The sequence below is a fragment of the Pleurodeles waltl genome, chromosome 1_2, assembly GCF_031143425.1.
Source record: "Pleurodeles waltl isolate 20211129_DDA chromosome 1_2, aPleWal1.hap1.20221129, whole genome shotgun sequence".
Classification (NCBI taxonomy): Eukaryota; Metazoa; Chordata; class Amphibia; order Caudata; family Salamandridae; genus Pleurodeles; species Pleurodeles waltl.
Genome location: NC_090437.1, coordinates 488,528,375 through 488,553,422, shown reverse-complemented (window position 1 = coordinate 488,553,422; position 25,048 = coordinate 488,528,375). Strand labels below are relative to the sequence as shown.

At 43.6% G+C, this 25,048-nt stretch overlaps 1 protein-coding gene across 2 annotated transcripts in view; it reads right to left on the bottom strand.

Annotated features, from left to right (window-relative positions):
* Window positions 1-25,048, bottom strand: part of TBCK (TBC1 domain containing kinase) — a 1,319,282-nt gene that overhangs the window by 812,440 nt on the left and 481,794 nt on the right. For both annotated transcript variants that reach the window (XM_069241253.1, XM_069241261.1), the window contains one exon: window positions 5,781-5,843. In XM_069241253.1, coding sequence (XP_069097354.1) covers window positions 5,781-5,843 — 63 coding nt within the window. The remainder of the gene's footprint in view (window positions 1-5,780; window positions 5,844-25,048) is intronic.

The window sequence follows — 25,048 nt, the reverse complement described above, 5'->3', positions numbered from 1 at the left end:
ATTCAAAGTTCCTATAATGAGAAAAACAAGGAGGAAGTGAAGTACCTTACATTTAAAGCATCAACTGTAAATCTTGAACCTGTGGTTCTGAAAATAAACTAAGAAAATATATTTTTCAACATAAAAACCTATTGGCCTGGAGTAAGTCTTTGAGTGTGTTTTCCTCATGTATTGCCTGTGTGTGTACAACAAATGCTTAACACTACCCTCTGATAAGCCTACTGCTCGACCACACTACCACAAAATAGAGAATTAGAATGATCTACTTTTGCCACTATCTTACCTCTAAAAGGGAACCCTTGGACTCTGTGCACACTATTTCTTACTTTGAAATAGTATATACAGAGCCAACTTCCTACAGTTGGGCTGAGAGAAGATCCTTGGGGAACGCCCCAGATGGTTTTGGTGGCCCCCGACAGGAAGGAGGGGAAGGCGGACTCTCTGCATTCGGCCGGAGAGGAAGGACGTGATCCAGTCAAGAGCTTTGTGGCGGATCCCTGCGTAGAGGCGAGTGCAGAGGGTGTGATGGCAGACGGTTTCAAAAGCAGCCGAGAGGTCCAAGAGGGTGAGGGCCGCCGTTTCGCCTTTGTCGAGCATGGTCTTGATGCCGTCGGTTGCGACGATGAGGGCGGTCTCGGTGCTGTGGTTCCTATGGAATCCTGATTGGGAGATGTCCAGCATGATGTTGTCTTTCTGGAAGCGGGTCAGTTGGCCGTTGACGATCTTCTCGATGACCTTCGCCGGGAAGGGGAGGAGGGAAATGGGTCGGTAACTTTTTAGGTCTTCGGGGTCCGCTCTGGGTTTCTTCAGAAGGGCGTTGACTTCGGCGTGCTTCTAGCTCTCCGGGAAGGTGGCGGTCTCGAAGATGGTGTCCTCGTCGATGTGGGTCCAGGAGAGAAAGAGGTTAGTGTGGCTGGGTGCGTCAGGGTTGGTGGCAGCCATGGTGGAGATGGGGGGTGAAGATTGGAAGCTGTAGTGGATTTCCGTGATCTTGCTATGGAAAAAGGTGGTGAGGAAGTCACAGAGGTCTCAGGAAGGAGGGGGAGGGGGGTAGATGGAGCATGGCCTGGGGTTGGTGAGTTCCTTGACTAGGCTGAAGAGCTCTTTGCTGTCGTGGGCGTTGTTGTCGATGTGGTCTTTGAAGAAGGATCTTTTGGTGGTCCGGATGAGCTGGTCGTGTTTGCGGATGGTTGCTCTCTTTTGGTTCGTGGCACCACTTCTTCTCGATTTTCCGGCATTTTCGCTTGGAGGACTGGAGGTCGGCGGTGAACCAGATGGTCTTGGCGCTGGTGCGGTTGTTTGGGGATTTTCTGAGCGGATCCAGGGTGTTGGCGCAGTCGTCCAGCCATTGTCTGAGGTTGAGGGCGGCTGTGTTGGGGTCAGTGGTGCTAGGTGGCGGGGCTCGGGCGAGGGTGGAGATCAGTTGGTCTTCCGAGATCTTGTTCCAGCTGCGGCAGGAGATCTGTTGTGAGCGGAGGTGAGCGGTGGGTTTCTGGAACGTGAAATGGACGCAGCGGTGGTCGGTCTAGTGGAGTTCGGTGGTATGGCTGAAAGTGATGTGGCTGCTGGCGGAGAAGACGGGGTCTAGCGTGTGGCCGGCGGAGTGGGTGGGCGTCATGACCAGTTGTTTGAGACAGAGATTGGCGAGGTTGTCTATCAGGGAGGTGGAGTTGCTGTTGTTGGCGTTCAAGGTGAAAATTCAAGTCGCCGAGGAGAATGTAGTCTGTGGCGGTAAGGGCCTGGGCGCGGATTATGTCGGCGATGGAGTCACTGAACTGTGGACAGGGACCTGGAGACAAGGGTTCCTCTGAGGGTGGTGTTGGCGTTGAAGTGAATCTGGAAGTGTAGGTGTTCGGCGGTGTCATTGTTGTTGGTTGAGATTCTGATGGTGTTCTTATGGACTATGGCGATCCCTCCACCTGGTCTGTTGGTGTGGCCTCTGCGGGTGATCTTGTAACCTTCGGGGATGGCTATGGCGATGTCTGGATCCAAAGAGGGGTTCATCCAGGTATCGGTGAGGAAGGCGACGTCCGGGGGTGATGAGGTGAGTGGGACCCAGAGTTTGACGGCGTGCTTGTGGACGGAGCGGGGGTTGAGGAGGATGCAGCAGAGGTGCTTGTGCGTGGTTTTGGTGTGGTGCTTGGCAGCTTGGGGGCAGGCGAAGTTGCAGGACCGACAGGAGAAGGGTCCGTGGGTGTGCCTCAGGGTGGCTTGGATGCAGTCGATGGAGCGGCCTGGGTTGAGGGCATGGAGTTCGTTGGCACTGAAGCGCCGACGGGTGGTGTGGGGGGTGTGCGGGCCAGGGGATCTGGCGCTGGGCTTGATCCAGGCGCGGACGGGCGCAGAAGGGCTTGCTTCTGGCGCTGCAGCGGCATGGCCGCACAGCGGGTGCCATTAAGAAGGGGAGGTGGGAGGGAGGAGCCGCTGGGGGGCGGGAGCGGGGAGCGAATGGGGGAACCTGGGGGTGCGAGGCCGCAGGGACGCAGCGGTGGGAAGGAGCGGCTGAAAGAGATGAAAATGGGCAGGAAACGCTCAAGAAAAAGCGCAGATGAAAGGCACACAGAAAAAATAGCACAGAAGCACAAAAACACAGAAATGGCACAAACCAAAGAGCAAATGGCACAAAAACAGAGACAGATACAGCAACAAACACACAATACTAACGGGAACCCACTAGACACCAGGGATGAGGTGCAGGCGGGTGCCTGCGGGTGGTGGAGGGCCTCGAACTTGCGGCAGTAGCGAGGGCGGGGTGAAGGGCACTGGCATGGGCACAGTCAGGTGGAGCTGCGCGGCGAGCTCATGGCCTTAAAAGCAGGTCAGGGGTCACTCAGAGCACTGCGTAGCGGCTGCCATGAAGAAGGGGAGGTTGGAGGGAGGAGCTGCTGGGAGGCGGGAGCGACTGGGGGCACGAGGGGGGTGTGCCGCAGGGATGGAGCGGCGGGAAGGAACGGCTGAAAGAGCCGAAAACAGGCGGGCAACGCTCAAGAAAAGCGGCGATTAAAGGCACACAGAAAAAATAGCAAAGAAGCACAAAAACACAGAAATGGCACAATCCAAAGAGCAAATGGCACAAAAACAGAGACAGATACAGCAACAAACACACAATACTCACGGAACCCACTAGACACCAGAGATGAGGTGCAGGCGGGTGCCTGCGGGTGGTGGAGGGCCTTGAACTCGCGGCAGTAGTGAGGGTGGGGTGAAGGGCACAGACAGGTGGAGCAGCGCGGCGTGTGGAGCGAGCTCCTGGCCATAAAAGCAGGTCAGGGGTCACTCCTGGACCACAAGACCATCCAAGTGACCTGCTTTGTGTTTCAGAAATTGGTTGGTCACTATAGTTTTGAAAAGAATCACCCATTAAAAAGGGACTCCAGCCAGAAGGGTCTTTCATCCATAGCATCACTGAAGAAATTATAGGGCTTTGAAGACAACTGTACCTTATTCCAAATCCCAGACATACAATACCAATGATCATCCAAACATTTCTGCAGAGGCCTCATATGCGACCTTGCTTTCCATTTGAGCACAGAGACGAGAGGCAACTGTTAGACTGATAGTAAACAGACTAGACATAGCTGCAGGCACTTCTGACAAATGGAAAGAATCCTCATGTGAAAAAACACCTTTTCTCTTTCCATGAATACAACAGCTTCTAAGTGCTGAGTAGACAGAGTTGGAACCAGTATTGATTTCTTTACAATGAGATGAAAACTCGATTACAAAGTAGATTTAATGTCAACTGAAGGTCTTGGTGAAGTCTCGGGCTTTGATCAGATAATTGTATAAATAAGGGAAAATGAATACTTCAATTCTAGAAGGAAAGCTGGTATACTATTGTAAAAACTTTTGAGAAAGTTCTGGGTCCAGATTTTAGATTAAAAGGCAGCAATATGTATTTGACCCTTACTGACTTTGAAACATAGAAATCGCCTGTGTTTCATACAAATTGGAACAGGAAGACAAACATTTGGTCAATCTACAGCACACAACCAACCCCCTACCTTAAGATGAGGGAATATTTGGTGAAGAGTTAACATGAAACTGTCCATTTTTACCCACTAGCTCACCTTCTTGGATGGAAAAACGACTGTTTGGGGCTGCTGCTCTTGAACATAAAGTCACAGAAGTAAGTTGCCTCTATTGCATTTCTTCCAGCAGGGAATGAGTTCCTTGAACCAGCTAGTCCAAGGCGGAATGATTCGCCTCCTTTGGAAGTATGCAAGCATGAATGCTAGTAATCTGATTTTGTACCCATTTTATACAATATGCATAGCACCCATGTGTCTGCTGTAATTTCTTTAAAAGCTTGGAGGTGGCTGAAGATATTTCCCCTCTCATCACAGTGAAGGGTAGGCAGATAAAGTCTCTGTTTCTGCTGGTCATTACTGCTTTCACAGGAGGTCTTTTGTAAGTGAAAAACTACTGCTGTAGTTTTTGTTCTTGAAGCTGCCTCTTTCAGTGTAGGATTTGAGAATGTTCCGTGCCCTTGTGATACCCTTTAGAGTGTACGTGTAGGAACTCATTTACCTTTATTACACCAACAGACTTCTTTTTCTACCTTTGTCTATATTCTTTGGATTTCTTAATCTGCCAGGAACCAACCACAGGTGGCCCATCAAATAGTAACACAAGCATGTTGGTGTTGCACCTGAGGAGCTTAAGAAACAAGTCACCGCCTAGAAAACAGCAAAGAGTGAAAAACCATGGTAGATGCCCACAGCGGCAAGATAGCTGCATTTCATGTCACATCAATTAAATTATCTGAAGTGATCATGCCTTCATTCACAAGCTCCTAAATGTCTTCATTTACTTTAATGAGAAACTCCAGCAACTGGTTCTTGATAGCGAGAGTGCAATAAAACATCCGTAAATCTTTGTCTGGATGATTTAAAAACAAAATCTAAAATATCTAATTGGCAGCTCATAGATGCAGATGAACTCATCAAAAGGTGAAATCGTTGATGGAATGGATACAGAAGCAGGAGATAAGGCATGCTAATCCACTGATGAATCTGAGTCACTGTCTTTAGGATGATACGTACGTTTGTGTCTGCAGAGAGGGAGGTTTAGTCTGTTGCACATCATCATATCTCCAATGAGTCTCTAGATTAGGCTCAGACTCTTGGAAACCACTAGAAGGAGTGTCAGTTCTGGTAGCATGACAACGTTTATAAGAAGTAGCAACACTTCTCTGATGCAGATGAATCAAAGGCTTTGTAATCTGAGGAGGCACTAGAATCTCCTTTGAAAGCTGAGTAAGTTATGCCCTCTGAGAAGGATGTGGCGCTGCAGTCAGAGGATCTGCAGGAAGTGAAGAAGGTAGCACAACCACATTTAAAGCTTTGTCAAAGTGGGAGAGACCCTGAGCTCTTCACCATTGAAATGTCTTTTGAAGTTGACTGAGAATACTCAGAAACCCTCAATACAGGACTGATTTTCAATACAGAACGTTTGTCAGCAATACCTCTCAATGGTGACCATCAAGATCTAGAAACAAAGTGCTAGTGACTTTGGGAAGCTGTCTTCTAACCTTGACAAAAGTGGAATTATGAAAGAAAGAACTCTATGGAACCATGAGGCAGATATAGCAATACAAGCAACTCTGGAAGTGAAGTCTGACTGTATTTATCCATTTCATGGGCAGTGAGCCCAACCCCATGAATAAAATGAGTCAAAAAAGCAGTATGACTAAAATGTATATAGTTGGAACCATATTATTTGATAGATTCAAATTTGAATCAACAATATTTTCAGTCCAGTATAATAGAAACACTTACCTGTCTGTCTGTTGGAATCGGTGTGTCTTTATCAATTGCATCATACTTTTCTTGAATGGCACCCTGAAAACAAAAGATACAATGACAAGGAAAATGTTTTATGTACAAAGCACACTGGAGACTTTTGCACAAAACATGGAAAGCTAGCAATCTATTGATTCTTCATCTGTCATATGGTGTACCATAAATCTATAGTAAGGACCTAAATATATAATTGCTTTCAAACTGATAAAATTGAATTCTACATTATCATTAATATGAAATGCAATTAAGAAATAATATACAACTTATGTCACTTAAAACAATGCAAATGTATTATGATCTGCTGCACACTATATATACATTTTAATTTATAAAGTGTTCCTATTAATGCAACAGAGCTTCCAAAAATATGCAAACTCATTCACAAATATCAGTGTAGGCCTGGGATTTAAGTGTGTTAAGACAAACCTAGTAATCTTACATCTCACAGTAACATACAGGCAGGTTCCACATTACATGTTGAATTATCTCAGGACAAGCATCCTCAAACCTGAAGACATCCACAATATTTTTGGTTTTGATTCTGCACTCAACCAGTTTTGAGAGACGTCTGAGTTAATATATTTTGGAAAAGTGTTCTCTTATTTTATGTCTAATTATAATGATAAGGACATAAAGTTCTCAGAGAATTTCTAGACTTCTGTGACAAACAGTTATTTAACAGTCATCACTATAAAAATCATTGTTAATATTCTTATCACCCTACATATAAAGCAACACTCTGCACTAAAATAATTTGTTTTGTAGCACTAAATTTTAATTTTAAGAGAGTTCAACATTTATACTGTTTTTTGTCAATTCATAACCCCCAAGATACCACAGAATATATGATGCTTGTTTGAATACCCTGGCCTAAAAAATAAAGCACCACAAATACTGGTGTACGATTTCCAATCTGGAAGTTTAATTTCCCAGTTCTCCAGTCAGGGACCACCATATACAATTCATAATGCCCTGTTCATAGTCAATAATGGATGAGCATTTGCCTTATGCCTTCATGGAAAATCTCATCTGAGGTCACCGCAAAACAGATTCAAGAGGCATGGCCAATTTGTAATATTTTGAGATTTATCTCATCGTCTTAATGTTTACATACACATGTTACATTAAGCAAACATAATGTCCAAGTCAAAATAGAATAACAAAACAATACAATTTAGATATAACTTTCACTAATAGGTAGCCATGTGAATTACATTTAAGTGGTGTACCACAACTCCTTCAAGTGCCTAGCAACACCAGTTTGTCTTTAGAGTAATTTATAAAAACACTAATTTTGCAAAGTCACTGCCCTTACATAAGAATATCTGTAATCTTACAGTTGTTTGATTCTGAGCAACCATGTCATCTGTAATTGGCAAGGCTGAGACACAGCAAGAAATGTGTTGTGCAGCAAAGGAGTCAAATGACACTAATGTGGGTGGCACATCATATAGAAACAAGTAAGAGCACTTTCTGTAACCATGGGTGCTCAATGTAGGCCCAAGAGGACCAAATGCCTATCAGAGATTTAAGAAAACCACTGATTAGTAGCATGAGCTCCGCTTAGATTTATTGGTTAAACATTTATCATTTCTGGCTATCTTGAAAATCTGACATTGATCCAGCCTTCTTGGACCTACATTGTAAAACCTAGCTGTAGATCATTATTAATTACAATTCTAGCCATTAACAATTGTCTTTGGTAAGGCGAACAGCAGCATATTCCCATAGGCGCCATCCAACTGGACTCCGGGGACTTGGTTAACACACAGTTAAAAATTAACGAGGCTTTTAGACAATATTATAGTGCTCTGTATATGGCACACCCCCCACCGCCCCCAGAAAGGTTGGAGAACGTTTTCAAGGTGCTTCAATTAACCCGCCTAACTGCTCCACAGCTGCTAGAACTGGAGAAACCTATAGAAATTGAAGAGATTCAACAGGCTCTGCGCCAACTAGCTCAAAATAAAGCTCCCGGGAGTGATAACTTGCCAGCTGAGTACTATCAGGCTTTCTCTGTATAGATGCTTAAACTATATTTGGAAATGTTAACGGAGGCGTTCAGTGTGGGTCGGCTCCCAGAATCACAGCGTGAGGCTGTGATAGTGGTTCTCCATAAGAGGGGCCGCGATCCCTTGGACGTCCGGTCATATCGCCCCTTTTCGCTGCTGAATTCAGATTGTAAATTGCTGGGGAAAGTGCTGGCAAATCGCCTTCTTCCGCTAATGTCATCTCTGGTCCACTCGGATCAATCTGGCTTTATACCTGGCCGCAACACCTTCATTAATATTCAATGCCTGCTGAGGCTCAAGGCGGAGACTCCGGAGTCAGACTACGGACGAATAGCGGTCTCCTTGGATATAGAAAAGGCGTTCGATACACTAGGCTGGCCATTTTTAATGGAAGCATTGAGGCGCATGGGCTTCGGCAATATATTTATGCGTTGGATACCTGTATTATATACCAAAAGCGAGAGTCCGGATAGGCGGGGTCATCTCAGATGGGTTTGACATCGACAGGGGCACGAGACAAGGTTGTCCTTTATCGCCCATCTTGTTCGCATTGGCAATTGAGCCACTGGCTGCGTGGCTACGGAGTATGGCTCCACATTGGGGCATTCTGGATGGAGACGAGTATCGGATTGTCTCCTTATATGCAGATGACGCACTGATATATTTGCGCAATTACTCCAAATCCCTCCCGGATTTACTGAGCCTGCTGGACTCATTTGGAGACCTATCTGGGTTGCGAGTGAACTGGTCGAAGTCCTGTCTGTTTCCGATATGCTTGGTACCGGAGCCTCAGCGTGGTACAGCCTCGTCTTATGCCTTACCATGGTGCTACACCACTTTCAAATATTTAGGGACACATAAATATCATGACACCATGGATCTTAGGGAAGGGAATCTGGGTCGAGTGATCAGGTCTATCAGAGGCTCCCTACCCTTCTGGTGCTTACTCCCGCTGTCTCTGCTGGGGAGAGTGGCGATTGCAAAAATGATTATTCTCCCACAGTTATTATACTATTTTTCCGCCCTGCCACTGATACTCCCTCAGGCTTTCTTTGGGACTCTGTCCAGCCTGCTGACCGACCTGGTGTGGGGCAGTGGGTGCCGACGGGTGGCCCTGACCAAGATTTATTTACCACTGGTGCAGGGGGCGACTGGGCGCCCCACACTACGAACTGTATTATGCAGCAGCGCAGATACATTGGATCTTGCGCTGGCTGCAGGACTCCCTTAGCTCGGAGAGTCTGATGGTGAATGCATTCTTGGGTCACTCAAACGTGCTACAATGGCTTTTTGACCAGGACGGGCCACTGTGCCTGCGTAACACCCTGATGAATGTGGCTGGATGGGTCTGGCACGGATATGTAATGGGGGGGAAGCGGCCCCCACCCTATTCACCCAAGATCCCACTGCTTGCCATCCCGGACATAGGGAGGGTAGCTAGACAACACAGATTGTCTGTTTGGCCCATGAAGGATATAAAGACAACAGGAGACATTTTTGAGGAGGGACGCTTCCTGGCATACGAAACACTGGCAAATGCGCACGACCTGGGACGGGGCTGGTTAATAGCATGCGGTGCGTTACATCAGCTGGTGCGTAGTACATGGGGAAACGGGGACAGCGAGCCACCGACGGCCCCTGTCTTACACGAATTGCAAGCTGGAGCAGGTACACAGTCTAACATATCCTGGATATATAAAACACTACTTGCTTGTCCTGAGGAGGCGCAGACACAGGTCAAGGCTAGATGGGACGCGGCTTTGCCCGCGCCACTGACACAGCACGCATGGACTACAGCACTCACTTCAACACGAGAAGTATCACGTAACTCTCGCTTCCGATACACACGATTCAATTACCTAAACCAAACTTATTTGTCCCCAAACCGGCTCAGGCGTATGTACCCACAAGCCACCCCGGAACGCCCGAGATGTGGGGATCCAGATGCTAATTTTTTCCATATGACGTGGGCCTGTCCTCCGGTGCTGCACGCGTGGCATGATGTTACCTCAATGACAGCTGAATGGTCGGGACTCTCTCTATCCTCCACACCCGAATCCGGTCTATTGAGGATACGCTTGAGACGCAGTGGGGGGAAGTAGGTGCACCGGTGCGTAGACTTAGCATTCGTTTTATTTAAGCATCTTTTAGCGATGCAGTGGAAGTCACTGTCCACGCGAGACACGCATTGCTGGTCAAACGAATTGTTGCATTGGGCTAGAGCGGAGGCGCAGGTACTGCACTCCCTCCGTGATAGGGGGGTGATAGTAAAGGGGGCAGACATGTGTGATTCCTTTATTATTCAACTGGACAACAAGGACGATACCCGCCCACCCTGAAAACTAGCCTCTATGTCCATATTTAATACAAATCACATGTAGCAGTAGACATGGGGTCGCGAGGCACGAGTTGGGAATTACTAGACTGCTGCCTTTGTGCAGGCCAGAACTGCCCCTACAATCTGCACAACGGAATCCAGTGGAGCTGATGTAAACACGTGTCCCCGACGGCCCGAGTTTGGAGTTGGACCTAAAACCCACACGAGCATAGAGGTCACACCCGTCTGGCTGCTCTATGTGGCCGGACCTTCCTTGGGCTGTTCCCCAGGTGCTCCCCCCGCCCCTCCCTTCCCTCCTTCCTCTCCCCCTTACTTCCCAAGCCTCTCTCTAGATCTTTAGCGAGCAGCTCTGTTCTGTTCTTATCTAGTTCATTGCTAGATCTCTTCTTTTCCTTTAATCTCAAATCTATGATAATAGTTATTCTATTCTATTCTGTTCCTACTCAGTGATTTAAGTTATGATGATGTACTGTCACAAGTGTGGGTATTGAACCCGGCCGCATATCCAGATTGAAGTGTGAAAACTTAATAAACAGATTTTTTTTAAAACAACAAAAAAAAACAATTGTCTTTGGTGTTCTCTACCCTACATCAGGTACCAGACAAGAGTGTAGCTGAATACAAATGTGTAATATAGGATCATCAATACCCATCAACCGAAAGTTACGTTAAGGTAATGTCCAGTCAAGAGACAATTGCAGCCCACATCAATGAAGCTTCAATGAGAAAAACAAAAAAGTGATGGTGGGATGTTTGAATTAATTCTATCCAGTGGTAATTACTCTTGGTCACATTCCGGTCTGCTGTTTTTTTTGCTCATTGCGCTAAGTTAAACATTATTCACAACTAATGTAATATTTAAATTCCTACTCACGTGATGCATGAATTAATATAAGCGCAAGGGATATATATTTTCTTTAACATTATTTTTCATTGGCTATGTAGGTTTAAATCATTTTTATTACTGAACACATACCAACCCTTCTCCAATAGTAAAAGAGCCTACACGTTACCTGCAAATAATATTAATTTCAATTTAAGAGAAAGACTGCGAACCTTTATCCAATATATAACTGCTTCATATACGAGTGTGTACATTGGGAAAGGTAAGATTGGATAGGTATCCAAGGTCATACTGCTCCATGCCATAAGCAGTGCAAGTTGTGATGTTAAACCTACTCAGTTCAGCAAGTCATACTATTCTATGCCGTAAGGGCTGCAACTTGTGAGGTTAATCCTACTCAGTTTGGCAAGGCACTCAACAGCAGCATTCAGGCTAACTCCCTAACTTGAGCCCACCTAGAAAGGATTTTTCTGCTTCTGCCATTAAAAACAAACATTGTATTGTTGTGCCAGACTCCAAGTTTTGCTACACTCCAGAACAAAGCCTTGATTTTCATATTTGCAGCACCTTTCAAACTGCCTGGGCTTCATTTGCTCATTAAAGTCAAGAAGGCGGAGCACCATGCAGCCTTACATCCAGTGTGATCCCTTCAGGAAGGCCGCTGTGCACAGCATCAGAGTCCTGGGCTTAGGAACTCCACTAATACAGTGCCCTGATTAGGGGTGGGGGCTGATAAGGGGGTATGAAACCATTGATAAACCAAGGACTGCTCCTGGCCAAGAGGAATCATATGAACAACTAAATACAGTGAGGTGGCAGGGATAAGAGAGGGCATGATTGTAAATAGTTCTATATATTTATCTAATGGTCTTTAGCTAGGAATGGTTGTATTTTAATGTTTAGCTTTAATTTATTATTTAGTTATTGTCTTGGATATAATTGTTTATATTAAAAAAGTGAGAGGAGACAAGAATTGGTCCCTCAAGCTCACTCAATAGCTGACGTTAGAGCCACACCTTATTTTTTCTTATCTCGTGATACATAAATTCCAAATTACATGCTCAAAATTTCCACAAGAGTCTTACAACAGTTGTGAAAGTGCTCACCGCCCAACAATGGGAAAATGGAAAAGGAATGAGTTATCGCAGAAACTGAAGCAGTATTAGTAGAATGAAGGCCTTACTCCAAGATCTGTAATTAATGCCTTGCCATCCTGGTATTACCCACAATTTCAAGAATCTAGATGAGAACCAATAGGGACAGAAAATAGTAAGTTTCAGGTGAAACAAAGTCAAGCTCAACTGAATCACAAGGTGTCGAAAGAAGAGTTGCCTTGGCTCCACAACCTCTGGACTGCACTGTAGTCACAGTTTACATTTTACCATGCATTCACAACAAACCACTGTGGCATCAGTTTTGATTTTTATAAACTGTGCCTATTCAGCATGCATTCTAAGAGACACCACAGATCTGTTCCAAACAGCCTATGTGCCAAGTGTTAAACTGACTAATCTTAGGATCAGTTCATGATTATTACCTAATGCAGAAATACCTGCAGAAGTGCACAATGTGGTAGAAAGTGATGGGTTTTGCAAAACTTCAGCCCAATATTGCACAATGACCTGAATTCTCTTTGAGAGAACCAAGGGAGGATGTTTGGTAGCCAACAGTGAAACAAAGAACGAATACTGTCCTGAGGGTCCACACCTGGGTGGACTTTCTGCCTCCTTTGACAATGTTACACCTGTATGGGTAGCCATCAAGGCTGTGATCTTGCTGAAACCTGGTAGCTGGTATTGTTAGTTTCCTATGTTTGTCTATGATACATGTAAGTAACCATTGTTCTGGGTGGCTCCCAGGGGCTGAACCAGTGTCAGCATCTTGAACTTATAAAGGAAGAGGAACTCATTCTAATTGTATAGTTCTAGAGTGAGGTAAGCTCCAGACCTTTTCCCTTTCAATGACATAGCGAGAGAGTAATACATTTGCCCCCTCTTTGAGGGAGGGCTTGCTCTATTGTTTCTAATAGGGGAAGCCTTGCAACCTCCTGCAAAGTTATTGTGTCTCTATTGGTGCACAAGTGGCATGCATTGTGGTGGCAGTTGACTGTGGTGTACATCATATCCATTCTTGTAGTACATATAGTACAGTTAGGACCTGTTTACCACTAGTGTCTGAGTTCAGTGATACCAAGGACAGGAAACCTCCCCTCCACCACAAAGAAGTGGGCTCCCTGAGATGGTGCAGAGTGAATCACAACTTTGGGCAGTCATCTGGAATTGTAGGCCTTTGAAACTACCATGGGGATAGGTTTGTACCTTCCCTAATGCATATTTTCTTGGACGCTTAAAGCCACGGGGAGAAGGGATAGCTACTGGAGACTTTAAATGGAGGCTCTGGTTTTGAAAGACTAAACTGTTTTTGCAATGGAGAAAGAGGGTTGTGGTATGGCTGGTACTTCTTGGACTGCACTATGCATTGTGGCCATGACAATCCTATTCTGATGAATGACATCACTGTGGAGAGATTATACAGAATTTCAACATTAAATAGGAGTCTTCAACCTTGAGATACAAATGCTTCACCCATTACTGTTGGCACATACACTGTCATTTGCTCATCTTTCTGGTGGCTCTGTTAACAAGATCTTGAGAGATCATCAGCTGCTAACCGACTTGCACGTTTACAAAGATAAGCAAGCATAAACGTACATTGCTCTTGGGCCTAGCAAGGAGCAAGAATTGTACAGGTAAAACTCTTGCTAGAAGTGAATCCCATACTTTGGCAGACTGGTTCATCCGTTCCCAATTGCCTATATGAAATGTTGCTCCATGTATGAGGAACAAGCTTTGTTTCTGGGGGAACCAGAGAAAGGAGGCTCCCAGTGACAAATAACAGACTACATTTGGAAGCCTCACACTTATTGTACAAGGAAGAAGGCCTAACTGATCTTGTGTGTGGCTTCCTCCAAGGCTGCTGAGTCTACTTAAGGGTCTATATATATTACAGACCTGGCTTTGAAGGTGGGGAGCTGGAAGTGCCATCAGACTATATAGGCACTTGCCCTGTGGTGTGGAGCTGTTGCCTCAGTGGAGGACTGAACTGAGGTTGGACGACAACATGGAGGCAGAGCCTGTGATGGATCCAAGATATCGGACAGCCAACACAACTCTAGATTTAGCTGCTCCTCCCTTGATCTGTCAGATGAGTCTAACTTGTCAGCTATGGAATTCCTTTTACCTCAGAAGTGACAGCCAAGGAGGAATCCGGAAGCAACTGAGGAGACTAAAGGCCAGAGCCAGCTGACTCTCAGCAGTCCCTAAGGCTGAGGCAGCACCAAAGAGTTTTGCATAAGGTCAAAGATCAGGAAAAAAATATTGATGATGGTGGTTAACCGTAACGAAAGATTAGGGAGCTGGCTAGGGGGCAGTTAAGGTAGATGACATATTTTGTTGCATTCCATTCTATCAGGTTTGACTATTTTGGGAAGAATAGAAGCTGATACATGTTGGAAAGAGGCTACACCCTTTTTGCGATGAGGATTGTAGTTTGCTGGCCTGGAAGCATATCCCAACTTAACAACATCCCTTACTGAACAAGATGGGTGGGACACATCACACAGAAAACATGAGAGACTGCATGATTCACTTTTTCATCAGGAGTAATCCCTCCATGGCCCTAGGAAACCTTTTCCCACTGAAAAACCTTGTCTTGTACTTGGGCGATAGATGATACTGCATCCGAAACTGTTTTAAGAGCAATGGAAGCATTTTTTTAGTCATGCCACACACTAGTGTCGTACGCACATGTTAAGACTGGGAAAGAGCCAGAACGTAGGATTACCAGTGGTAATATCAATTCAATAATTTCCATCCATGTTTGTTACCCTAAGCAGAAGGGATGTTCCCGAACATGCGTATCTAGCACCATGTGCAACAGTGGCTCCGCCTTGCTGATGTGGCTCAATAACAAGGAATGTAAACCCTCTTGCCTGATGGTAAAACTTCACACTCACTTAGATAATTTCAAAAGCTGCATTATCAGCCAAAAACGTAGGCCATATTCACATCAGTTTAATATTTGTACTCCCCAACAACAATCTCCCCATCCCATTCAAATAAAAAATCCATAGATATTAACACTCATTTCACAGCCAAAAAGCACCATAAATAACATCAACATGATTCTACAACCTGTGAACATTTAACATTTTATTTCCCTCTGATTCCCCCAATGAATCTCTCTCCAAACACTGTCACTCAAAGAGTTAACGATCACCATAATCTTCCCACCCCACCTCTGAAAACAAAATCCTGCACTTTGTCTGTCATAAAGGTCCTGATGAATTCCTCCATTCCTTATTAAAAGCAATGTAAATCTCACTTGCACAAGGAAATTTTACACAACTCGTAAAAAACAGGTCAATTCCTACCGCTCCTGTAAAGGAGTATCACGCAGACTAACAACCCGAACACCCTATGCAGCTGGGCTATCTCCTCCATTCACCTTAGCTGTTGAGACGTCCAGTGTGCTTCTGTTTTTTGGCAATACTGTGATCCTGAACCCTTAAACTGCAAACCAATGACCCTCCGGAACACCCTTGTGATGTGTCCCATCAGGGGAAACTCTCCATTGGTCCTCGCACTGTCATCTTAAGGTGGAAGACAATTGGTGGAAGCATATGATTGTTTTTAGTGTGCAAACAGCTGCACTCAAGTAAGAGGACTACTGGCCTTCTATGTACTTTAGACCCAAGACACTTGGGGTACATCAAAGCCATTTCATGTTTAATTTATGAACATTAGAAGCATAACAGTTGCAATACTGGTGGCGACCACTGTAAATGCTTCACAAACACCAGCAGTGCATATATTCTCATGGCTACTTGCAGCTATTAGCTAACATTTATTAAGAAAAAAATTGCAAGGTGGTGAATGGATGTTGTTCACAGAAGACCGCTTCATTCCAACTTTCTTTTCTGAATTGACTTTGTTTCCAGGGTTGTCCGAGAACATACACAAGGTTTCTCACCAAAATAGCCCCCTGGAAGATGTACCCAGTCATCTGCCCAAAGTCAGTTATCACAGTAATGAATGAGGCTTTCCTAAAGTGGCAAAATGTGCCCCAGCCTGATCACCTGCCTCAGCTTTTGATTTTTTTGTCGACCCTACTGCTATGGTGGTGTTCCAACAGACCTGGATTGGCTTGCCTACTGGTTCAAGGTACTAGGAGAAGAAATGGTTACTTAATTGTAGTCTGGGTTCTGTATCATAGTGATCTGTATTTGAGCCAAACATTAAAATAATTCTTTACTTCCCACAAATCGTCTGCAAAAAGGGTGTAAAAAGTTATAATGACACCCTCTAAATAGCCTTTCAATGCCAATTTTATTTTCCAGATTTCACACTGCTTCACTAAAACACCATTACAAAAGTACATTGCAGAATCTTAATCCTAAAATAGCTTGATCCACTATAGTGGATCATGCTACTCAGAAGTTTGTGAGGCACAACTTTTGTTTCAACTAGGCTGTAGTAGCTGCATTGTCACTGGTAGAATGAGTTTTAGGCTTTACAGTAAGAAATTCATTCACCAATTGGTAACAAAGACATACAAAAGACAATCCACCGGGAAATGGATTGCTTCAAATTAGCCAAACCTGTGGCAAATGAGTGGTTAGACTTTTAATGGTTTAGAACCTTCTTGCTGACACTGTCTTTTCCAAATATAAGAGGAAGATCCGATTTTGATGGGCTTTTTGCTTCTCTGAGGATATCCATGCCATCTTGCAGCAAGCTCAAATGTTCAAAACGTCTAATGTCTGGAGCCATGCTCAAATCTATCAAATTCAGATGGCATGTGTGGCCCGGGTGTCTCGTCATCAGGTTTGGTTTGCATGTTAACCCCTTGTGTTTGGGGACAGAGACATTTTAAGGAAGTCCAAGAACCAGCAATGCCTGGGACCATTGGGAAGGGTCAGAATTAGAATTGATTTGGATCTCCTTCATTTCGAAATCACTGCTGGTATTAGAGAGATGGAATGAAAGGCACATAGTAATGTTTCTGAATAGTTCATCAAAAGGGCACTTTTCAGAGATCCTGGTTCCCACCTCTTGGAGACAAAGCTTGGGCATTTTGCATTTGGGGGCTAATATAGCCTTCACAAGAACACCAGAAGACAACAAGAGGTCTTGTAATATCTCGTTATCTCTAAGCCATTTATGATTTTCTTCAAATAAGAAAAGGCCTCCCTTGTTGAATAAGAAGTAACCTGAAGAGATGTCTTTCCCCCTTTTTGGAGAGAGGACCTATTGTATTGCTTTGATTATTTAGCAGTGTAGCTGTTTCTTTGCACAGGTCACACAGTTGATATGATTGCGTAGATGCCGATCGTATGTGCTGTGGTGGTTTACTAAAAGAAAGCCAGTAGCCATCCTGCTCAATTATGAACCATTTATTGTTTTCACTTTTTTGCCACTCTTTTAAATGTTGAGAGATAAAACTAAGTCAATTTCTGCTGCTGGGTGGTGTTCATCCACACATGTTGAAGTACTGTGTCTGGTTACAAGATCTTAACTTGGCCACCTTTATGTGCTGTAGGAGTACCTCTGCAGCGATTGGAGTTGTTGCTAATAGGGCTGATTGGCCCATCAATTGGATTAAACCCTTTACTGCCGACAGTACCTGTTGAGTTTGCTCAATTCTGAAACCTGTAGTACTTCTTTCGCTCCTCTCGTCCCACTGCTTTTCAATTCTAAGCTTTTTAGTTCTGGCGTTAGCCAAGACCACTTGATTTTACTCAAGTTATATGTATAATATACTTACTTAAAGGGGCTTTCAGCCATCTCTTTTTATCCGTTGGTATGTTGTTGTGTCATTCACATTTTGGTTCCGCCCACTGCAGCGTACAGTATCAGGCAATGGGTCAGCCAACTTCAGCCACTTGTTAGTTTCAGTTTGAGTGACTGCATTTCTCTCTTTCTCTCTCACTCACAATGAGCAGAACTACACACAAAGTAGTTCCCTTCAGTGCCAGTGTTTTTGTTTTTGCTTTATAATTACTTTAATAGTGCCTTTGTTTTGCAGGATGCTTTATACAAGATCTGAGCACAGGCCACATACCACACTTTGTCACTTCCTGTCTCCTGCCAACGCTGTTGTAAATTCCTTCTGGAGAGTCCTCTGTTTACCTGACTGCTGGTATTTCAGAGCGTCCATTTGTAACTGCTTTGTATTAGGTTATCCTCTATTTACTATGTATGGAGAACACAAACAGAAACTTCAGTATTATAGATGTGAATTCATAAGCAGATAATTCTTCAGAACGCGTTTATTCTGGACTCAGTTTCACCAATGTTTTTTTTTTTTTTTAAACAAACTTTGCCCAGGAAGAAAAACAACCTTTATCGTGTTTAATTTGCAGCACTTGTAAAACCTTGTTTTATTTCCTTCTTTTCTTCCTTCTCTTTTGTTCTTTCTTTCTCTCACTTTTGTTTATTCCTTCTTTTCTTGCTCTTCTTTCCTTAACCTTCCTTTTTTCCATTCTTTCCTTATTTCCTTTTCTTCCTTCTCTTTTGTTCTTTTTCTCTCACCTTCGTTTATTCCTTTTCTTGCTCTTTTCTTCTTTCCTTAACCTTCCTTTTTTCCTTTCTTCCCTTTTTTCTTTCCATCTTTCTTGCCTGCTTTCTTTCCTTTCTGCTTTCTTTTTTCTCCCTTTTCTGTTTCTTGACGCTTTTTTCTTGTTTCCTGCTTGCCTTATTTCTTTCTTGTTTTGTTCTTTCTTCCCTTTCTTTCCTATGTTCCTTTCCTTTTTCCTTTCCTTTTTAATTTCTGATCCAGTTTTCATTCTTTCCTGTTTTCTCTTTCCTTTTTTCTTTTCCTTTCTTTTCTTCTATCGCTTATTTTTTCACTTCTTGATTTATCTTTTTTCTTTCTATCCTTGCCATTTTCTTCCATTCTTTTTTATTGCCTTTTTATCCGTTTCGTTCTTTCTTGCTTTCCTTTCTTTCCCTTTTCATTCCTTTCTTCTTTCTCTGTCCTTATTTTGTTTCCTTCTTACCTGTCTACTTTCTTTTTTGTTTCTTTCTATTCTTCTTTCTTTCCTATTTTCATTAAACTGGTTTTTATTGTTTTATTTAAACATTTGGCATAAAACAATTGAGATCTAGATAGTTTAGTACATCCCGCATTCAGATGGAAGGGCGGGTATTCGCTCCTGTCCATACAGCAAGGAGTAGTATCTGTGTGGTAGCATTGTTCTGTGCTATTTTATGTGCCTGTATTAGATGATGTGGGAATGCACGACGAGTTATGAACGATAAGCATGCCTCAGGGGTCAAAGAACTAGGTGGAACCATGGGAGACTGACCTAACTAGCCATGGACTCACGGGATGGTCAGCACGTCGTCGCAGACTGTATGTTTTCATTATGGAGTGTACAGGTGTGGAAATGGGGGCACGTTAGCTGGGGGCATCTGTGCTAGCCACAGCGGATTCTTCTTTCTTTCCTTTTTCCACTTAATTTCCTCTTTTTTCATTCCTTTCTATTTTCTATCCTTCCTTCTATCTCTCTATCCTTTACTGCCTTCTTTCACTCTATCTGTTCATTCTTGCTTTCCTTCCTGCTTTTTCTTTCCCATCTTTCCTTTCAATCTTTTGATCTTTCCATTTTCCTTCATTACTTTCTTTCGCACCACTTTTTTCTTTTTCCTTTCTTACTGCCTTTCTTACTTTCCTGCTTTCTTTCCTTCTTCACTTTCTTTCCTTCCTTTTTTAATTTCTTTCTTCCTGTTTCTTTTGCGCCTTCTTTTTTTCTACCTTTCTTTACTTGTCTTCGTTCTATTCTTTTTCCTTATTTCTTTCTATCTTTTTACTTCAATTCTTTCTATCCTTTCTTTCCATCTTTTATCCTGTCTTTTGATCCATTTATCTTACAATCCTTATTTTCATTTTCCCTTCTTTCCTTTGCACCTTCTTTCTTTTGCTGTTTGTCTTTCACTCTTTCTTTTGCTATTTCATTCTTTCTTTTGCTCTTTCTTTCTTTCCCAGAGGCAAGAGGCTGGTAGCCAATAGCAGGACGATTGGCTTTTTCAGGTCTGTGTTAGCCAAGTCCTTTTGATTTTTTTAAAATTATGTGTATGACTTATTTACTCATAGTTTTTTAGCCACACGTTATCCATTTGTTTGTGGTTGTATTAATGTTATTTACATTTTTCTCCAACCCTCTTGAACATGCATCATGGGGAAATGAGTCAGCCCATTTTAGTCATTGGCTAACTTCGCTATGAATTACGCCATTGCTTCTCCATATGCTATCCATATATTTGTGATTCGGAGAAAGTAAGATTAAGAATGTTTAATTGACCATCTGGTTTCAGGGATGTCAGCCATTACCAAAATGATCTCCTTAAAAGAATCATATAACAGTACTCTGATACTGCCAAAACACCAGACACTATAGAGGAACTGATTTTGAATTGGAAGACCTTCCTGAACAATTTCAGCAAAATCTTGCTGCCTTGCTCTAGGATTTTTTTCTGTGAAGTTCTGTAAGGTTTCCACAGTATCGGATTGTATCACCCAAAGAGGGCAGTAGGACTGGCACCCTTAAAGGCAGTGGTGACAGTACCACAGATCTATTATCCAGTGGTGTCCTTTCTTTTGCTTTCCCCTCTGAGGGAGCAGATTTTAAAGCTGAAGAATGTTCCCTGACTGCTGGTGCTATGACCAAGCTGTAAAAATGCCAGATCTGGAGACCTATATATTATTTAATAGGCAAAGTGCTGCAGCCTTAGTTGTTGCTGAAGGCAACATTTTATTCTGCTAGGTCCAATAGACAGGGCACTAGATGAAGTAGCAGTCTAGGCACAGAACAGGGTATTAGGATGATTTCAATAATTACAGAGATGGTCACTGAGGAGTTTCAAGAAATAATGTTTTTCTCTGCGCCTTTGCCTAGGACATCCTGAAATGTCGTGAAATTGCTCTATGGGAGACCCTCTGGCTTGTGAAGCAGTGAAAGATGCTAGGGTCTAGAAAGATGACGTGTCCCATTCAGTTGAGGGAGATCATGAAAGTAACCTCTTCCACCTATACTTCAACAGAGGATGGTATTCCTGTGGAGGAATATCTTGTGGAGGCAGTGGTGAACTTTATACCAGAAAAGGGAAAGTAGGACTTTTTTTCTTATTGGTGACACAAGATTGGGATTAAGACCATTGTCCTCAGAGTCACAGGCAAGCAGATTTAACAGTCTCAACCACATGTGCATGCATCAGCCACTGGAATGCTAAAAGATAAAGCCCCAATACCCGCACTGCCCTACCAATGTGATGGCTTATCTGGATTAGGGGAAAACCTGTGCCACTTTCTTGGTGAATAAATCTTTGCTACTGATAATGTAGAAGATAAGGAACTACTCAGAGTTGACCTACTTGATTCTTAACAATGCTCCTACATCGAGTGTTCTGACATTAAAGTATGTCTTGAAATCGAGTGGTATAACACTAAATGAGAAGGTGAAGTTAGCCAATGGAGGCATTTTCATGTTGAAGATCTTCCTGGCACTTAATGGTGGTGGTGTTTCAGCAGTGACAAAGATCAGAATCCCAAGAGCGAACATGTCAGTCCAAAACATGTCAGTCAGCTGATATAGATCTTTTTCAGAATAAGTGGGATCAACAGATTCTAGAGTGACTGAAATGACAATATCTCAATTATTCTTCCCTTCTGAATCGTCTCCAAAGGACCTCACTCTCCAAGAATCCTTTGAGGCCAAGGGCTTAGTGACAATGTAGGAATGAGGCCCTTTTTAATTTCTCATTCTTCTTGGCCTTCAAGAGTTTCAAGCTTGCTCCTCAATCTGCCATCAAGATCTTTAAGTGTCCTTTTGCATATTTTCACACAAAATCTGAAGTTACTACAGAAAAAGCTGTGGAAGGTGGGAAGATAATAATTGGTTCAAGAGGCTGCTGCCATTATAGTGCACTACGGTGCATTCTGTGATTGTAAACATCTAGGGCTTCTTAAAGGGTGTCAGGTCCCAATGTTTCTCAAGAGCAGTGTCCTCCAAAGCTCACCTTTTAGCATCACCAATTCTGATCGTGCTTCTGGGAAATTTAGGAGTATCTAGATGAGGGGAAGGGTTTGGGAGAGGGTACTGCAGGGTAGGAGATCTGGAACTATGATGAATACTTGATTAGTAAATTGGTGTCTTGAGTTGAGGTGGGATTTCTATAGCTGTTAATGATCCCAACAAAGTAGGTACAGCCAAAACAAAGGTTATTGCTTTGTTTCTTTTATAGAAGCAGCTCCTCTTTGTTATTTCTGGCATTTGAAGAGAAGGTTCCTTTTTGAGACTACCGATAAGCCTCTGAAGCTATCCTTTTAATAGTTTGTAACAGTCTTTTTCTGTCTCTGTTTGCCAGAGTCTTGGATTTACCTTCCAATCACCTCCTGTGGTTTTCAAGTAGAGCAATGGTACTACATCTAACCACCACCTTATGCAAGTCTTAAGAATTTTGGATTACAGGGAGGATATTGCACACATTGATACCTAGAATACACATTTTAACAACCATGCTTCAGGATTGTCAAGAACACTAAGGATCTCAGAATGTATAACAGCAACCCCAAAAACATATTTTTAAGCTATGGCTATGCTGAAGTCCCTGTAACCAGTAATTCTACTTATTGTGAGCCTTATTCGTTGTGAATTCCACATAACTCAATATATTATTGTCTTTAACTTAAAAATCAGGGTGCTTCTATTGTATTGATAAATTCTTGTAAGCGATGTCTTTCTCTTTACATCACAGAAATAAAAAAAAAAGGGCTGATTCTACCATATCCATTGAGGAAGCTATTTCTGCCACTGGGCGCAAGGATCGCCTCTCCTCAAAGTAAACCAAACTGCTGGACTGCAATATTTACACAACTGGGGACATCTGAATAACAAGCAGTTGCCCCATGACTGTGTTTTCCTTTTATACCTGTAGTAACCAAGATAACTGCCAGGATTCCACAAGTTCCCATGAGACCTCAAGAAAGATTGTTTACTGAACCAAAAATCACCTACACCTTCACAAATTGGCTCAGACACAATGTGAGCAGCCACATGTGGGCTTTCTAAGGGGGCTGCATGTTTCTGCACGTGGCCATGGAGCATGCGAGGAGGAACTATGGGAAAAGTGTTCCGGTGTCCCTCAAGGCAGCAGGGATGTAGTCAGGTTCCCTGTGAAGCAGAGAATTATTCTAACATTCAAGACTCTCAATGGAAATCCTATGAGGTAGAACAAAAGAACAAGTTACTTACTTTCAGTAACACCTTATCTGGTAGAGACTATCTAGCTGCAGATTCCTTACCTTAGAATATTCCCCAGGTGTCAGACTTGATCCGGAAACCTTTTGAGCGCCGCTAGGAAGCATTGTTATGATCCCCAGGCAACCACGCTAGAAGTGACGTGCATGATGGCTGTATAAGTGCTTCCCCACTCCCCCAGCATATTAGTATCAGTTACTTTTTGAAACATTTCCACGCCGGAAGCACGGAGCCATGAAGGTTGCTGATGTACCAGTGTGCAGACACTAAGGGCCTTGTAAGGGTTACACCATGTGGAGAATCTGTTTGCAGAGCAGGGTGGATGGGAGGACTGGTAAGGAATCAGCAGCTAGAGTCTCTACCAGATAAGGCATTATCGAAGTTGAGTAACTTGCTTATTTGATAGAGATTATTAACCACAGATTTCTTCCTTTAGAAAAGATACACAGGCAATGCCTCTCTGGAGATGGGTATGCAAACAGGTTTAGACCAGGAAGTCATAGAAGACTGAACAAACAAAGTGCTGGTCGAGGGGCCAGGCAGCAGTGCTCTGTGAACATCTGTAGAGATGCCCACATTGCAGCCTGACAGATGTCCAGGACAGGAACTCCACTAGCTAATGCACTGGTCGCAGTCTTCGATCTAGTGGATGAGCACACGGTTGTATTTTGGCTAATGCATAGCAGATTTTATTGCAGAGTACAATCCATCTTGATATTGTCTGTTTGTTCATGGCCTTTCCTTTCTTTGCCTCAGCAAACGCAATGAAGAACTGGTCGTCCATCCGGAGCCCTCTAGTACCATCAATGTGGAAAAAAACAATGCTCTTTTTTGGTCCAGGTGGTGGTGTCTCTCCTCCTCTTTGGAAGGGTGAAGCAGAGCAAAGAGGGTACACAAAGTAATGGTCTGGCTTATGTGAAAAGGTGTTACACTTTGGGCAGAAAAGAGGCATGTGTTGTCAATACCAGCTTGTCAGGGTAAAAGGTTATTTAAGGAGGGTGCATAGAAAGTACTTGAGGTTCAGTAACCCTCCTGGATGATGTAATGGCCACTAGAAATACTTTTTTTAAGGTCAACAAATGAAGAGGACAATTGTCCAAGGGTTTGATGGGCACTCACATCAGGGAGGTTGTTATAATAAGGTTCGGGCCCCACTGAGGCATGCTCAAGGGTTTTGGAGGGAACATATGCTGTAGTCCTTTGAGGATTTGAGTCACAACTGGTGGCTTTAACAGGGAGAGCTGATCCAACAACCACAAGACTGCCAATATAGCTTTAACAGTCCCTATAGCAAAGCCTTAACAGACTACTGAGAGAACAAACAACAAAACCAAGGGTGCATAGAGGGGATCATTTTTGGAAGCACACTAAACCACAAATTTGTCCCAAAGCAGCCATATACTGTCTGGTTTGAGGGATGCCTGGCTGCCAACTTCAGGCGGGAAGGCCAAAAACTGTCAACTGCCACCACTCAGTCTCCACGTGTGAAGGCAAAGCATGCACAGGCTTGGGTGCAGAACCCTGCCCGGTTGCTGAAATTGTAGATTCCCTTGAAGAGGCAGCCTGATCAGAGGGTCGATGCTCATACTCTGGCGTTCAGGATACTATACTTTCTGTGCCCAATTGGGAGCCACAAGAATATTTCAGGATTGGTGTTAGACCTGACAGCTTTAGGGTGGTCACCCCTAACTTTTTACCTGCCTCACTCCACTTTTTGGACACTGTTTTTGC